The 17,088-nt window shown below is 34.8% G+C and overlaps 1 protein-coding gene across 2 annotated transcripts in view; it reads left to right on the top strand.

The window, feature by feature from the left end:
* TMTC2 (transmembrane O-mannosyltransferase targeting cadherins 2) overlaps window positions 1-17,088 on the top strand; it is a 437,070-nt gene that overhangs the window by 239,636 nt on the left and 180,346 nt on the right. For both annotated transcript variants that reach the window (XM_082742213.1, XM_082742214.1), the window contains one exon: window positions 732-846. In XM_082742213.1, coding sequence (XP_082598339.1) covers window positions 732-846 — 115 coding nt within the window. The remainder of the gene's footprint in view (window positions 1-731; window positions 847-17,088) is intronic.

Here is a 17,088-nt window from a genome sequence, read left to right as displayed (position 1 = left end):
CAGGGAGTCTGCTTCTTTCTCTAGCTCTGCCCCTCCTGCCTGCTTGTGCTCACATATCCTCACCTCTCTCTCAAATAAATAAATAAATAAAATCTTTAAGAAAGATAAATATTATCTATGAAAATAATGAGACAGTGGTTTTCCTACAAATAGATTTATTAGCAGAGAAGGTATAAAAGAATATTATATCTGAACAAATCATGTGTATTTAACCACTTTAAGGAATACAGTGTTTTACCAATATGTTCTGATAATTATTAAGCCTCTTTATTGCTTTGATCTTAGTTATCTTGCTTTTTGTCCTCTTCTTCCACGTCATTTATCAATTTTATCATGTTTGAATGAAATCTTTGCTTACTTTAAGATGATTTCTTACAGTTTCTCGTTCAGTAAATATACAATAATTTCAGGCCAGGAAGACCCCTACCGAAATTTAAAAGAGCCTGAAGTCTTTGTAGGTGAGCTTAAGATAACATTGTTCTTGGCCTTGTGATGAACTGCATATGTATATCAGCTTTGAGACATAATAATTACTTTAATTTTTTTAAGACTTTGATTGTATTTAATCTCCTGGCTTGATGAAATGTTAGAGCATAAAGGAAATAAATTTTCCCTCTTCAGAATGTTTTATGAAGGTTTTCTCTCCCTGTGGTACTTCCTGATGGCCTGATATTATGTCATGTGTAATTGGATTGACGCTCAGCCTGAATACTTCTTTCTCTTCTTGGCAGCATGGGGTAACCTTGGAAATGTTCTGAAGAGTCAGAGCAAAATTTCTGAAGCTGAAAGCGCCTATAGAAATGCTTTGTACTACCGCAGCAACATGGCTGACATGCTTTATAATTTGTGAGTATGCATTACTTTTTCTGGTTTGGTTCATCTTTGAAACCTGTGGCGAGAGACTATTGATTTAACTGCTGGAAATGGAAATGATGATGGCTGTTTTTCTGAAATAGTCTTTTCATTAATCATACCTGTGAGAGTGGTAGGTGAATAGTATTTGTGATTTCTTTGTTTGGGGTTTCTACATCAATATCTGTGCATATTGATATAGTGTGGTTGAGGGTTTTTTTTGTTGTTGTTTTTTGATGTACTATGTCATATAACAATTGGTTAAATGCTTGTAGTTTTTTATTTTTTTGTTTGTTCGGTTAAGTTCCATTAATACTTAGTTGGGATCAGAAAAACAGGTTGGTATGTATAATACTTCATATAATTAGTATTTTCATGATTAAGAATAGATGTAATCCTCTAATAAAGAGCTGTTTGTGTCAGAGTAGATATAGAACATGCCCTAAATCTGGGGAGTTATCAATAGATGATGTGGTTCCACCTTCACCTCCCACCTCTCCGCCTCCTCCAAAGGTACTGGTAATTAAGTTAGGATAATGGGATAATTTAGAGTATTTATGTATGTCAGGTTAGAAAAATCGCTAGGGAAATAATCTGCTGTTCTTTGGCTGGAAAGCCCTGGCGGGGGGGGTACAGCAAGATATTAATGGAAACAGGCAAAACCTGAATCTCTTCTTTGTCTCTTATATTTATGACATTTTTTTGTTTGCAAGTAATAGAAACTTGTTCTAACTTTGCTTCAACACAGAATTTATTAACTCCTGTAACTGAAAATTCCTGGGGTTGACTAAATGTAGGCATAATTAGAGGCAGTGTTTTTTGTTTCAGAGATTTTTCTATATTTTGCGTCTGTGATTTCTTTTGGGTTCACTCCATTCTTTGTAGGACTCTGTCTATATCAATTGGAAAGATGAAAAAATCATACACCTTTGTAATATCCTGACCCTTTTCAGACTCAGAAGGAGTTGGGTTGGTGTCTCTGTTAATCCTGGGAAGGGTATCTGGATGACCCTTCTGGGGTCATGTCTCCTCTCTTGAGGGAAACATGGGGGAGACGGGCAAGAGCAGTAAGACACTTCCTCTGCCAGGGACTCCGGTGTTGGACTCATTTAGAGAAGGATCAAGTCTCTGTAGGAAGGGACCAGGCATAATATGTTTACTACTTCGCTTAATGAATATGGTGTTATATTGATAGTATCAAACTGGTTTGAGACTTATTTTTTTTAAAGATTTTATTTGTTAGAGAGAGAGCATGAAAGGGGCAAGGGGCAGAGGGAGAAGCCGGCTCCCTGATAAGCAGAGGGCCCGATGTGGGACTTGATCCTGGGACTCCAGGATCATGACCTGAGCTGAAGGCAGCTGCTTAACTAACTGAGCCACCCAGGTGCCCACAACTTAATTTTTAATATGTGTTTATGTTCTGGTTGCAACTAAATCTTTTGTAGGCTAAGTCTAAAAGAACAGAGAGAAAAAAAATGAAAAGATGAATGAAAATAAACAAAATCTAGATTTTTAAGGGAAGGTAGATAGGATGAGCTCACTTTTAACTTCCTGTTCCTATATTTACCTTGTTTTGGACTTTGTAACCCCAGGATCTCAGTCTCCTGGGCTATGATCTAAATTAGATCAGCATGAGTTTTGTGTTGATTTGCATAGTGTTTAATTTTCTCTTAACAGGAATGCTTTCAGTGGGGGAACACCTCCAGTTTGTACAGTCCCAGATTCTCATGCTCTCCTGTTTCATGCTTTACCGTGTATATACTACCATTTTTCTGGAAATAATTCTTTTTTTTTTTTTTTTTTTTTACTTGAATGAGTATAGATACTCCCACAAATGCTTTCCCCATGTCTGCTTCATCTGAATAATGTGTTGTTTCTTTATTACTGATTAATGACATTTTTATTTTATGAAAAAAGAAGTTACCAGTTTGATAAATCTGCAATTTTTTTTTTTTTTCATCTGAAAGTAGCATGTTCAAAGGGACCCCTTGTCTTGCAATATGGGATGGCAATTTTCTTTTGGTTCCCATTCTCCACAGTTTTACAGAGGGGAAGGTAAACTGAACAACCCATGCTTCTTCACTAAGCTTATTTTTCTCTTTCTTACCCAGAGCCAGTGGTTTAAGGTTACCTACCTCCTGGTGATATCTGGCATGGGTTGAAAGAAAAGGGAAATCTATCTATCTAGGCTTACTTTTTGCTGAGAAGAGAAATCTATTCAATTAGACAAATACACTTTACATGTAATTTAAAACCTGTATCTTATAACTTCCTCTGTGGTCGTATATTTGAGCTATTATGGTAAAGGCAGACCTCCCCAAACCCAAATGAAAAATCCTGGCTGGAGAATTGGTTATTAACAAGATAAAATTTTTTTCTTATTTATAAATGACATGTACAATTCCAGAATATTTTTACTAATATGACAGTTTTTTTAAACTACACTTAACTGTTAGCTCAGATGGAGAGGCTTAAATCCCATAAGAAATGTTGCAATGATTTTCAAGTATTGGATTATAAAACCCATGTGATTGATAGAATTCTGATACTACATATATTTCAGAAGAGGTGAATTCTTCACTCATTTTAATCAACTATTAATAAAATGTATCAAGATAGATATTTTACTACCCATAATATCATAAATATGTCTGATATCCTATGTCCCTAGGAGCAAACTTTTGTTTTTGGTTTTGTTTTTTTCTGTTTATTTCCATAGTTAGGAAAGAAGCCAATTTTCTCATGGACCATTTAGAGACTATCTGATGAAAAGTTTTTCTTTTAAGATATATAATGCTATTTTCTTTACATAATTTTGTCTGATACACAGAAATTGCTCCATGCCCTGTTTCAATTCTGAAAGAAAAAAGGAATGTGCTTTGCTCAGTTTTACCAGTAAGCTTAATGTGATATCACTTCTTTGTGGTGATAGCAGGCAATAATCACATTTCATATCATCAGTTACTCTTAAAGTTGTTTTATAATAAAAGGCTGAAACTAATGAACCCATTATATTAGTTGACTTGACGTACCCATATATTTGTGAATTTTAGAAGCTTTTGGAAATCATAAGATCCTGTTAGGTCCTGCACTTAACTTTTAATCAGTAACCTAGATTTTTTTTTTAAAAAACATATTCAGTGTTTCTAAATCTACTTGCTTTGTAAACTACTGAAAAAATTTCATGTTGTTAGGAATTTATATTAGGAAAATAATCTGTAGATAGACATACATTATTATGTAACTTCAAAACAATGATGGGTATAGTGAGGTCTACTACCACTGGCCAGACACAGGATGATTCTAAGAGGTCAGTGATAATCTTTAAATTAATCCCTGTGATTTTATTTTTCTGCTTATATTTTTAAAATAGAACTGTGATATCTAAACATTGTTCTAAGTCCACGTAGAAAGAAAAAATGATGATTTGGAAAAATAATAGGTAAACAATAATACAAAGAATATGTTGTTGTATCTGAAGTTTAGGGAGCATTATTACATTAAGAGATTTTAAAACTTTCAGAACTTTTTTTGGAGGATTAATATCAAGTTATATCTGGAGGTACAGACATACAGTTATACTGCCTATTTATAAAATGATAGAATAATTTTAATTTTTTTCTCTGGTAGCAATTACTTGAATTACTTCTATGTGCCGAACGCTCTTGATTCTTTACATATGTTGTGACAGTTTGTCTTCACATGAGGCCTGCAAAATGAGGGCAGTGAAACTCAGGTAGTTTGTGTTGGATCACACAAGTAAAAAAGGAGACAGTATTTAAATGTAAGATGTTCTGACTCTATATCCATGCACTAATAGTATTTCTTCTCAAGCTGGCAGAAATAAACAAGGGTATGGGGTAAAAAACCTCCATATATATCTTTTAAATACAGAAAAATAAAATTCAGACTACCTTTGCATATAGTAATAAAATAAAATACATAGAGAGTATAATCTAATAGAGAGTATCAGTTATTATTTTTTTTAATGAAACTAAGTTTCCTAAACTTTGTTTTTTTTTTTAAGATTTTATTTATTTATTTGACAGACAGAGATCGCAAGTAGGCAGAGAGGCAGGCAGAGAGAGAGCTGGGGAGACAGGCTCCCTGCTGAGCAGCGAACCCTATGTGGGGCTCGATCCCAGGGCCCTGGGATCATGACCTGAGCTGAAAGCAGAGGCTTTAACCCACTGAGCCACCCAGGTGCCCCAGTTTCCTGAACTTTTGCTATAGAGTTTTATTAGAAGGATCATGTGTTTATACAACTGAACTAAGTTCAGGAAGTGGTACAGAAATTATTTTAAATTGTCTAAATCCATTATTACAATGTTTTGATAACACTTCCATCCGTGCTTACAGATAACACTCATATAATGTAAAATTTGAAACAGTACTTACGTACTTCTTAAAAGATTGAGATATTTGAAATATAATATTGTGTTGGTTTCAGGCATATAATATGATTCAATATGGGTATGTATTGTGAAATGATCATCACAAGTCTAGTTATATGTCACTGTACATAGTTACTTTTTTTTTTCTTTTGGTAACAGCCTTTACTTGGCAAATTTCTCTTTGCAAATTTCAAATATACAACCATTGTTATTAGCTATAGTGGCCATGCTATACACTAGATCCCCATAACATAGATATTTTATAACCACGTTTGTACCTTTTGACCCCTTCACCCACTTCACTATCTCCCCATTCTATAACTCCTAAAAACAACCAATGTAGTACATTTATCACACAGCCTTATCTTCAGCCTTTTATTCATTTTGCTATATTCATTAAAATCTGGTAGTTTATACAAGTAATTTTAAGACCAGTTTAATAGATCTGTGTTATGATGTCGGTTTCTCTTTCAGGGACAAAGCAGATAGACTATTGCTCAATGATTTATATTGTCAAAGTTTATAAATAAATAGTTGACTTTCAACCTGTAGTACTCACTGCATCTGAAGTATAATTGATTTCTAGCCTGAAAAATACTCAGCCATTTTTCTTTCATTATGATTATAGATTTGTCCTCGCAGTCTGTTCCAGATGATATTTAAACAAGTAATTCAATAGAGCATTGAATATTTCATTGGGTATTAGGTTTCACAGTGATGATAATAAATTTAATGTGGTTTAATCAATTCTTGATATGTTATATAAATAGAAGGGGTCATTTTCGTGGATAATAGAGATTTTGCCACCCTGAGTTAGCTGTCCATTTTGTTCTATGTTGTAAGAACCTGTGTCATCCTCTAATATAAAAAGCTGGGAAAGGAGGAATAAAATAATTTAAGGAGGTAAAGACAAAATGTTAATGAAGTAGAATATGAAGAAACAATGGGAAATAATAAGTATAAGAGAATGTTCTTTAAAAGATCAACAATTTCTGGGGCCCTTGGGTGGCTCAGTTGGCTAAGGGACTACCTTCGGCTCAGGTTATGATCTCAGGTTCCTGGAATTGAGCCCTGTGTTGGGTTCCTTGCTCAGTGGGGACCCTGCTTCTCCCTCTCCCTCTGCGCCTTCCCCCTGCTTGTGCTCTCTCTTTTTAATAAATAAATAAAATCTTAAAAAAAAAAAAGATCAACAATTTCTGGCAAGGGTAATATAAGACAAAATAGAAAATCTTGAGTATATAACACAGAAAATGAGAAAGAGGCTACAACCACAAATGGAAGCTTAAACTAATAAAATATTGGTTATACATAATGAAAATCTTTGTGATATGATTGCTTTTCTGGGAAAATATAAATGATCAACATTAACTTAAGAAGAAGTAGGCAATTTGGAGAAATTTGAAAACCATATTAAAGAATTTTCTCCACAAGGAAACAAGTTAAAGCTTTTGACAAGTGAGTCCTGTCAAATCTTCAGTCAGGTGATGTTTCTTGTACCAGTCACACTTGTGAAGCTGGATAAATTGATGGCAAAAGGTCTGACTATATTTAACAAATAACGGAGGAAGATAAAACAAAGGAGGATAATGACAACAATAACAACAAACATCGAAAACTAAAAAAAAAAAATGCAGAAGGCAAAAAATCAAATCCATTCAACAAAAGCAAATAAACAACAAAAATAACAGGACCACAAGTTTTTATTCTTGTAATTATAAACATACATATAACCTAAAATTAATAAGGTGGCTGTAGCAGCATATTAAAAAGTAAAACATCACTATCAGATGGGATTTATTCTAAGATTTATAGGGGGTATTCGGTATTACCCTTCAGTTATTATACTCTTTCAATTTAAAAAGTCACAAGAGGAAAGAATTATGATCATCTCTAGAAATGCCAAGAAGCTTTGGATCAATGTCTGCTTCATAAATAATAGGTAAACTTATATAAGAATTATAATAAAATAGGAATAACTATGTACTTCTATAATGTAAAGAATATGCACCTAAAGTTAATAGCAATACTATATCTAATATTGAAGTACAGTGATCATTTCCATTCACATTCATTTTCTTGAGGTAGTGGCAGTTTCTTATTGGTCATTTTATCTCTTCATATGTAAGCAGTTCTAATTGTATTGATTTTATAATGAATTATGAAATCTGTGTCAGAGCAAAGAAGATCCCATTTATTGATATAAGTGATAAGATTAGTAATGGATATTAAATAACCTCGGCCTTAGAATTGTATAAGGGCATTTTAACTATTATCACAAAATGATTCCAGGTCACAAGGAGCCTTCTTGAATTACATGTCTAGAGTTGCATTTTCTTGCAATTTCAGAAGCAAACACATTTATATCAAGAATGGCTCATGTTTCCCAGAGCTGCCATAACCACGCCACAAAGTAAGTGGCTAAAAACAATAGAAGTTGACTTTGTCGCAGGTCTGGAGGCTTATAGGCTGAAATCAAGGTATCCACAGCATCTTGCTCCCTCTGAAACCTATAGGGGAATCCTTCCTTGCTTCTCTCCTGTGGTTTGCTGGCATTCTTTGGCATTTGTTGCTTGCATCTGCAGAACTCCACTCTCTGCCGTTGCCATCATGTGGTGGTCTCCCTGTATGTTCTTGTTTTCATTCACATAAGGGGACCAGTTGTCAGATTGGAGGCCCACCCTCGTTAAATTAACAGCTTTTGTCTGCAATGATCCTGACTCCAAATAAGGTCATATTATAAGACTTCGGGGGTGAGGACTTAAACATGACTTTTTTGGAGGAGACCTAATTCACCCAGTAAGAGCTGCCTGTCGAAAGCTTCAGTTTGACAGAGATCATACGGTAGTTTCCCATGGAGGAGCAGATCAGGTGAAAGACGCCTTATGGAAAACGTTTCAGTAGATTCTCAATGAGTTTATGTATCATGCTGACAAGAACTCTTGGGGAAGTAATTTGAGGATACAGCAGTGAGGGAAATGTGGGGTGCAGAGTTGTTACTATAGATCAGATTCCAGTGAGAGATTGATGGCTTCTTATGGGGTCAGGTTTTGAGAACCCTTGAGAGGTGAGAAGAATCAGAGATTACAGAAGTGGTGAGACTACCTGACAGAGCTGAGCCATTCTTGAGCTCCTTTGCAAACAAGGCATGAGAAGCCCATGGATTGAGGATTGGTGGAAATGAAGCGGAAAGAACCCCTTGGCCACAGACTAGAGTTCAGAACAGGGTTTCCTGCCAAGTTTGATGGATGTATGTGGTGCGTGTGTGTTAAGGATGGAGAGACGAGCATGTGATATTAGGTAAGCAGACTGGTCCCCCAAAATAGAGAATTGGGAAGAGGATCTCCAACAGGAGTGCCTGGAATTGCTTTCCATTATGTGAAATAAACATGACTGAGAGGTGTTGGGTAAAATTTCACTGGCTTTAGGTCTATAGGACTCGGATACACAATTCTTTTGGCTCTTTACTGATGGCTGGAAGGAGGTAGGGTAGTCTACAGTAACCTGCTTGTTCTCCTGGCAAGAGCAAGGCCTACAACCTACTACATACTTTGTTTTAATTGATAATTTTCACTAATCAATACACAAATACAATCTTGTAAAACTTTAAAACGGTACTGAAGAATATGGAGTAAAGCATAAAAGTTTCTGATTGCATCTTACCCAGCTTTTCCCTGCTCTGCGAGATATCTTTTCAGATTTTTCACAACTTTTTATATACACGCAGTTGTACATATATTTTTTAACTTTTTTCCCCTGCATATATTTAGCACCATTGATTTTTAAATTTGTGTGTGTGTGTGTCAAAATTTGTATGACCCTCCCCATTTGGATTCACATTAAGTGGTTTCTACTGAGACGATTACTTAGCATTAATAAAAGCCCAATAAAATGGTTTCAAAACTGCTGATTCATTCTCTGTTTCCATAATTACAGGTAGAGTTGAACAGTTTTTCTTATTTTATTGTATCTTTGTAATTGTACTCGGAACTAATTGTTCATATTTCTTGCCTGGTTTTTCTGGGTAACATTTTTCATGTTGATTTGTGTTTTGTTTTGTTTTGTTTTGTTTTAAGATTTTATTTATTTACTTGACAGAGAGAGACACAGTGAAAGAGGAAACACAAACAGGGGGAGTGGGAAAAGGATAAGCAGGCTTCCCATGAAGCAAGGAGCCCCATGCAGGACTTGATTGCACAACCCTGGGATCATGACCCGAGCCAAAGGCAGACGGTTAACGACTGAGCCACCTAGGTGCCCCGATTTGTGGGGTTTAAAATAAAATGCCCCATGCACTTCTAAGTATATACATAAAAATTGGTTTTGCAAATATTTTCTCCTACTTTTTACTTTTTTTTTATGCTTTTCCTATAATGTTTATTATACTTAACTTGAATTTTATATTTTTCTATCTATCTATGTAAAACCACAATTCCTTTCACTTAAAGCCTCTGTATTTTCTGTCTTTATGAAGACCATTCACCGGATAATTTTAAAATTGTACATTTCTTAAATACTTTTAGAATTATTTTTGGGGTGTTTTTGTGGGGGAGTCCTTAATCAACCCAGGATATTTTTTGTATTAAGGCATAATCCTCTTTTAGTGATTACTGATGGGAAGATTCTTTTTTCTCCACATCCTCTCCAATGTTTATTTCTTGTGTTGTTGACTTTATCCATCTGACAGGTATAAAGCAATATCTCATTTTGGTTTTGATTTGCATTTCCCTGATAATTAGTGATGTTGAGCATCTTTTCATGTGTCTGTTGGCCATCTGTATGTCTTCTTTGGAAAAATGTCTAGTCAGATCCTCTGCCCATTTTTTAAATTGGAATATTTGTGGGTTTTTGGTGTTCAGTTGTAGAAGTTCTTTATTTTGGACATTAACCCCTTATCAGATATATCATTTGTAAACATCTTCTCTCATTCAGTAGGTTGCATTACTGTTTTGTTCATGGTTTCCTTTGCTGTGCCTTTTATTTTGGTGTAGTCCCGATAGTTTAAAATGCTTTTGCTTCCCTTACCATAGGAGACGTAGCTAGAAAAATGCTCCTAAAACTGATGTCAGAGAGATTACTGCCTGTGCTTTTTTTAAGGAATTCTATGGTTTCAGGTCTCACATTTAGGTCTTTAATCCATTTTGAGTTTATTTTTGTGTAAGGTATTAGAAAGTGGTCTAATTTTATTCTTTTGAATGTAGTTGTCCAGTTTTCCCAAAGAAACATTTGTTGAAGAGACTTTTTTCCCATTATATAGTCTTGACTTTTTTGTTGTAGTTTAATTAGCCTTCATAAAAGTGTGGGTTTATTTCTGGACCCTATTCTTTTTCACTGAGTTATGTGTTAGTTCTTTCGTGTCAATACCAAAGGCTGATTTCTACAGCCTTTTATGATATCTTGAAGTCTGGGATTATGATACTTCCAGCTTCTTTTTCAGTATTGATTCTGGATCTTCTGTGGTTCCATAAAAATTTTAGGATTATTTGTTCTAGCTCTGTGAAAAATGTTGTTGGCATTTTGATAATGATAGCATTGAATCTGTAGGTTGCTATGGGTTGTTATGGACATTTTTAATAATATTGGTTTTTCCAACCCATGAATATGGAGTATCTTTCCACTTATTTCATCTTCAGTTTCTTTCATTAATGTTTTATAGTTTTTGGAGTACAGATCTTTCAACCCCTTGAATAAGTTTATTCGTAGATATTTTACTCTTATGGGTGCAATTGTAAATGGGATTGTTTTCTTAAATTCTCTTTTTGCTACCCATTATTGTATAGAAATAGAACAGATATAATGTATATTAATTTTGTATCTTGCAACTTTATTGAACTAATTTATCAGTTCTAATAGTTGTTTTGGTGGACTCTTTATAATATTTTGTAATAGTATCATTTATCTAAACATAGTGAAAGTTTTATTTCTTCCTTACCAATTTAAATTATATATTTATGTTATGTATTTCTTAATATTCTTACAATCTATTTTTGCTAATGTGAATTAGATTCCCCCCATTATATTTTAAATTGGTTATTCCTGATTGTTTAGGTTTATTTTTTCTAAATATGCCTAATTCTAAGTTTTTATTATTGTTGTTGTGGCTTTATCACATATCTGAATTTTAGTTGAAGGTTCTTTTTGGAGTTTTCCCAACTATATCACATTCTTTTTTGCTGAGAGGCCTGCACATACTATTTGTTTTCTCCATGTAACATTTTCCGCCATTTTCTCCCCTTTGACCTCTTTACCTCTCACTTCCCATTCTTTTTACCTGGATGATAATTTTATATTCTTTTTATATTAGCTGATGTGACACTCCCTGGGAAAATTTCCTGATCTTTTATATTTTCAGAGTTGGAAGATAGGTACCCCCTGCAAATCTCACCATAGCAACTAATACTTGGCTCCGTTGAGTCTGGATCGTATTGTCTTTTTTTTTTTTTAATTAAAGATTTTTATTTATTTATTTGACAGAGAGAAAGATCACAAGTAGGCAGAGAGGCAGGCAGAGAAAGAGGGGGGAAGCAGGCTCCCTGCTGAGCAGAGAGCCCGAAGCGAGGCTCGATCCCAGGACCCTGAGATCATGACCTGAGCCGAAGGCAGCAGCTTAACCCACTGAGCCACCCAGGCGCCCCAAGGATCATATTGCCTTTTGAAAACCATATTCCCATTAATTACAGTGTGATTTCGTTAAGGTCAGAGGGCGCTTAGATACCATTGCATCCTTGATGCCAAATATAGTGACAGGCACATAGACTTTAAATTATGTACATGTTGATTAACAAGCTAATGAATGAATTAGACTATGGATATATTAATTAATAAACCAGTGAATGGATTAATAAACAAATAAGCGAGTTGATTAATGAATACATTACTGAATGGAAATAAATCAACAAAATTCAAGTTTGTTGGGATAGGAATTCTGTCTGCTCCTTATACCTAGCTGATCCACTTCTTTCCCTGCTGTTGTTACTGCCCATGTCTACTTACCTGACTCTTCACGTTGACTTACTGTAAAATTTCTAAATTTATATCCATCTATCTATGTCTATGAAAAGAGTCAGTGTCCAAAAGTGGTGAAATTCCCTTAGAGAGACCATTGCTATTGTGTACAATATATGTACATACTGATATGGGATGAAGATTCTGGAATATATCCTCTAATGTCAAGGCTTGAGTTTTATTTTCCTTTTCTCCCACAAAACCCTGGAAATATTTTCTTTATTACAAACAAAAATAAACTATTTTCCAAAATCAGTAAGAGAAAATATGTTAGTATTATGTAATTGGATCACCAAGACAGCATGGTACTGGCATAAAAACAGACACATAGACCAGTAGAACAGAGTAGAGAGCCCAGATATGGACCCTCAACTCTATGGTCAAATAATCTTTGACAAAGAAGGAAAGAATATACAGTGGAAAAAAGACAGTCTCTTCAATAAATGGTGCTGGGAAAATTGGACAGCTGTATGTAAAAGAATGAAACTTGACCATTCTCTTACACCGTACACAAAGATAAACTCAAAATGGATAAAAGACCTCAACGTGAGACAGGAATCCATCAGAATCCTAGGCAGAACATAGAGGAGAACATAGGCAGTAACCTCTTCAATATCAGCCACAGCAACTTCTTTCAAGATATGTCTCCAAAGGCAAAGGAAATAAAAGTGAAAATGAACATTTGGGACTTCATCAAGATCAAAAGCTTCTGCACAGCAAAGGAAACAGTCAACAAAACAAAGAGGCAACCCATGGAATGGGAGAAGATATTTGCAAATGACACTACAGACAGAAGGCTGATATCCAGGATCTATAAAGAACTTCTCAAACTCAACACACACTAAACAGACAATCATATCAAAAAATGGGCAGAAGATATGGACAGACACTTCTCCAATGAAGACATACAAATGGCTATCAGACACATGAAAACATGTTCATCATCACTAGAAATCAGGGAGATTCAAATTAAAACCACATTGAGATACCACCTTACACCAGTTAGAATGGCCAAAATTAGCAAGACAGGAAACAACGTGTGTTGGAGAGGATGTGGAGAAAGGGGAACCCTCTTGCACTGTTGGTGGGAGTGCAAGTTGGTGCAGCCACTTTGGAGAACAGTGTGGAGATTCCTCAAGAAATTAAAAATTGAACTTCCCTATGATCCTGCAATTGCACTTCTGGGTATTTACCCCAAAGATACAGCCAAGGGACATTTCAACAAAACACATTTTGGTATTTTCATTTGTTAATTAAGAAAAAAAAAAAAAACTGGGACGCCTGGGTGGCTCAGTTGGTTAAGCTGCTACCTTTGGCTCAGGTCATGATCCCAGCGTCCTGGGATCGAGTCCCACATTGGGCTCCTTGCTTAGCAGAGAGCCTGCTTCTCCCTCTGCCTCTGCCTGTCACTCTGTCTGCCTGTGCTCGCTCTCGCTTCTCTCTCTATGACAAATAAATAAATAAAATCTTTAAAAATAAAAAAAAAAGAAAAAAAACTAAATAGTAAATAGTGAAGTATATCCTTATATTCTGATTTGTTAAAAATGAGATGATAAGATGTTTCATGGTTCTGAGAATATTGAGTCATTATTTTAAAATCCAACTTGAGATATATGAGTGCTTTAACAGCTGTTTTTTGTTAATAGAAACACATTATTAAAATTTGTCTTTTAGTAATTTCAGTCCTAATTTCTGGACTTGGAGTAATATTAACCATCTCTGCAGGACAAATAGATCAGCTAAGAACATAAGTGTAGCTTTTATTGGGATATTTTTAAAAGTAAAAATTAACATTTATTTGATACTAGGGCAAATTAACCATGCTCAGTGATTTCATCAACAAAACATGCATTTGTGTGTGCAAATTCTTGAGTATGTTTTAGTATTAAACTATCCATTCTCGGGTTTTGGTCATGATATACTTATAATGAAGAACTTTGGCTACATCTGTCCTGTTGGATGCCAAAATAGATTAAGACAAGAGAATTATTGTATAATGACCTGAACATCTGCAGGAGAGTAAAGAGGAAGTCAGAAATGATTTTATGGGGAAGCTGCAATTTTAATACATCAGGTCAATTAAATAAAGGAAAAACACAAAAAGAAAGATTTTTTTTTTGTTGTAGGTTTTATGGTGAAGCATCTATGTGATTATCAGTTAAAATTAGAATTTGTAGGTAACATGAAAATTCATCGCACTCAGTAGTATTCAGTAAGTTTCTGTAAGTGTTCTAAGGGAAGAAGCTGGATCTGTTCAAGTGCCTGGTGCAATCCCAGGAAGCCCACCTTATCTAAATAAAGCTCACAAAAGGTTAGGAAAGTTCCTCTGTGCTAGCATTTTCATGGGATTTCCTCCACTGTGTTGTTACAAGTACTGGAAGACTCAGAGACCAGTCAAGTTTGTATAGGATACATAAGTGAATTTCTCTCTATGTATTGAAAACATTTAGTTTATTAAAAAATCAGGCTGAGGACTATTAGATGAATTAATTTACAGTGACATTAGTCTCCTACCGCCTATTGCTGTGAAACTTTGGCTGAAGCTCCTTCCTGGAAAGTGCTGGAATAAGTATCCTTGACATTTGCCTCTATAAATCCCAGTCTATAGACCGTTCTTCTGAGTCACACCACCTGCTCTTCCATGCATAGTTTTGCACTTAGTTGTTTTGCACCTAGTTTTGCACTTCAGTTGTTTTGCAATTATAGTTAGACAAGTGAACACTTCATACTTGCTTGCCATCTTCTCTCATGGCTCATTTTGTACACCTCTTCTCTGTTTCATTGTGAGTTGATTTTGAAGTTTAGATCAGGAGATGAAATCTGTTTTCTTGTCATTCTAAAATCCCCAGTTCTTTTAACACCTATGTCTAACATCATTTGTTTTCACTAATTTCTGAGAAAGAATGTGCAGTTATAAAGTTTGGTTAACACTGATTGTATCTTTTCAATACATTTATAGATATGAGCACATTTGCAAATTTATGTATTGGAAATAAGGATTCATTAATTTATTTGACAAATACGGAGTGCCTTCAGAGTAGCAGACATTGTGGTAAATGGTGGGGACAAGCTGACCGGGTGTGTAGTTTCTGCTATCAAGTAGCTTGTAGTTTGGATTTAAAAATCTGTTAAATAATAAAGTAGCATCCTTTCTAACAGATAAGCTTATATTATTATTAGAAGGCAGACAGAGACTTAACTCAGCCTGGACAAAAATTATAATAATAATAATAATAATAATAATAACAACGAAAAGCCAAGAAAAGAAGAGTCATACCAGGAAAACAAATTAACAAGATATTTGGGGAAAGAATCATTTGGTTTTGGCTGTGTAAGTTTCAGATGCCTACTAGGCACCCACTTGGCAACTAGAATGCATTTTTACAGCTCATGAGTACATTGGAGTTGTGATTATCTCAGTATGGAAGTTGAAACTGTGTGTGTGTGTGTGTGTGTGTGTGTGTGTGTGTGTGTGTGTGTGTATACACACATGGATAAAAGAAAGAAAGAAAAAAAAGAAAAAAAAAAAAAGAAAGAAAGACCATAGATAGAATCTTGGAGAATATCAGTATTTAAAGAGTTGAATGGAGAAAGAGGAACCATAAAGTATGTTGAAGGAGAAAGAAAGAAGACTGGGGTATTTGATATTATTGATGCTGATGAATATGACAACAAGAAGGGGGAAAATGGCCAAAGATCATCTAGTATAAAGAAGTTAAATATTTCTTGGTGGCTTTATGTACCTGTGGGGAAAAAATAGTGACAACATGGGTCTAGAAATTTGCATATATTATTCACTTCTCTTGAATGAAGTAGAAAAGTCCATTTTCTCATCACGAAGCTACAGGATATCCCATAGAATGATTTTATCCTATGAAATGCATGGGTGCAATGACTTAAGAACTGTTCTTCACACTAGGAGCTCCTTGGTGGCTGGGGGTATAAATAATTTGTGTCTTTGTTTCTAGCGCGTAGTGAAGTCCTGACACCTCCTTGGTATTCAATAAATGCTTTTGAATAGAACTGAATCGAGCCACTTATTATTTCACACTGATTTCTTTTATAACAGTGGAAACTACACATTATAGTATTGGTGTCTAGGATTGCCTCCTGGAACTAACTGTTAAGTTTTGCCCTCCCCACACAACCCAGTGTAAAATTGGGGGAAATCAGAATCCTTTAAGAAATTAGAGTCTGGCAAGAGAAAGAAGGAGATTGAATCATTTCTGTGTGCATTTGTATCACAGGTTTTCTATTACAAATGTAATTTTAAAATGGCACTGTGTGGGTCATGCTTTTCCATGTAGAAATATTCGTTCAAGGGTAATTGTATAGAGAGAGTTAAACTGTTTTCCATGTTGGAAAAATGATGAAAGGCATTTTTTCCTGAAATCTCATTAAAATGGCTTTTAATTTTATAATCGTTTTCATCCAGAGTTCTGTAGGTAAGTTTGAGGACATGTATTAGATAGCCCATAACTTTTTTTTATAAAGAAGTTCATAATCACATTCTGTTTTAATGCCTTTTGTTTGGTTTCACTTTAAAACTGATTGAAAGTTGCTTAAATGGTCAGAAGATTTTTTTGCATGTGTTTGTCCTAAAATTATGCTCATGTAAAAAATGGAGGCAGATATGCAGCAGAATTTGAAGTAAATTAATTTCAGTTTTCTCAGAGGGAGGTTTTGCATTATGAAAAAAAAAAAAGTATCTTTTTTCCTCTGCTCCTGAAGAAAAATGAACAGATGTAAATTTATTTGTGTAGTTCCAATCAGTCCTCTGCAGATTTCCAATTACTATGACTTAAGAATTATTTCCTCGACACACCAGGAAATATAGTAA

This window comes from Mustela nivalis (genome assembly GCF_964662115.1).
Source record: "Mustela nivalis genome assembly, chromosome: 7".
Classification (NCBI taxonomy): Eukaryota; Metazoa; Chordata; class Mammalia; order Carnivora; family Mustelidae; genus Mustela; species Mustela nivalis.
This window is presented reverse-complemented; position numbering and strand designations above follow the sequence as displayed.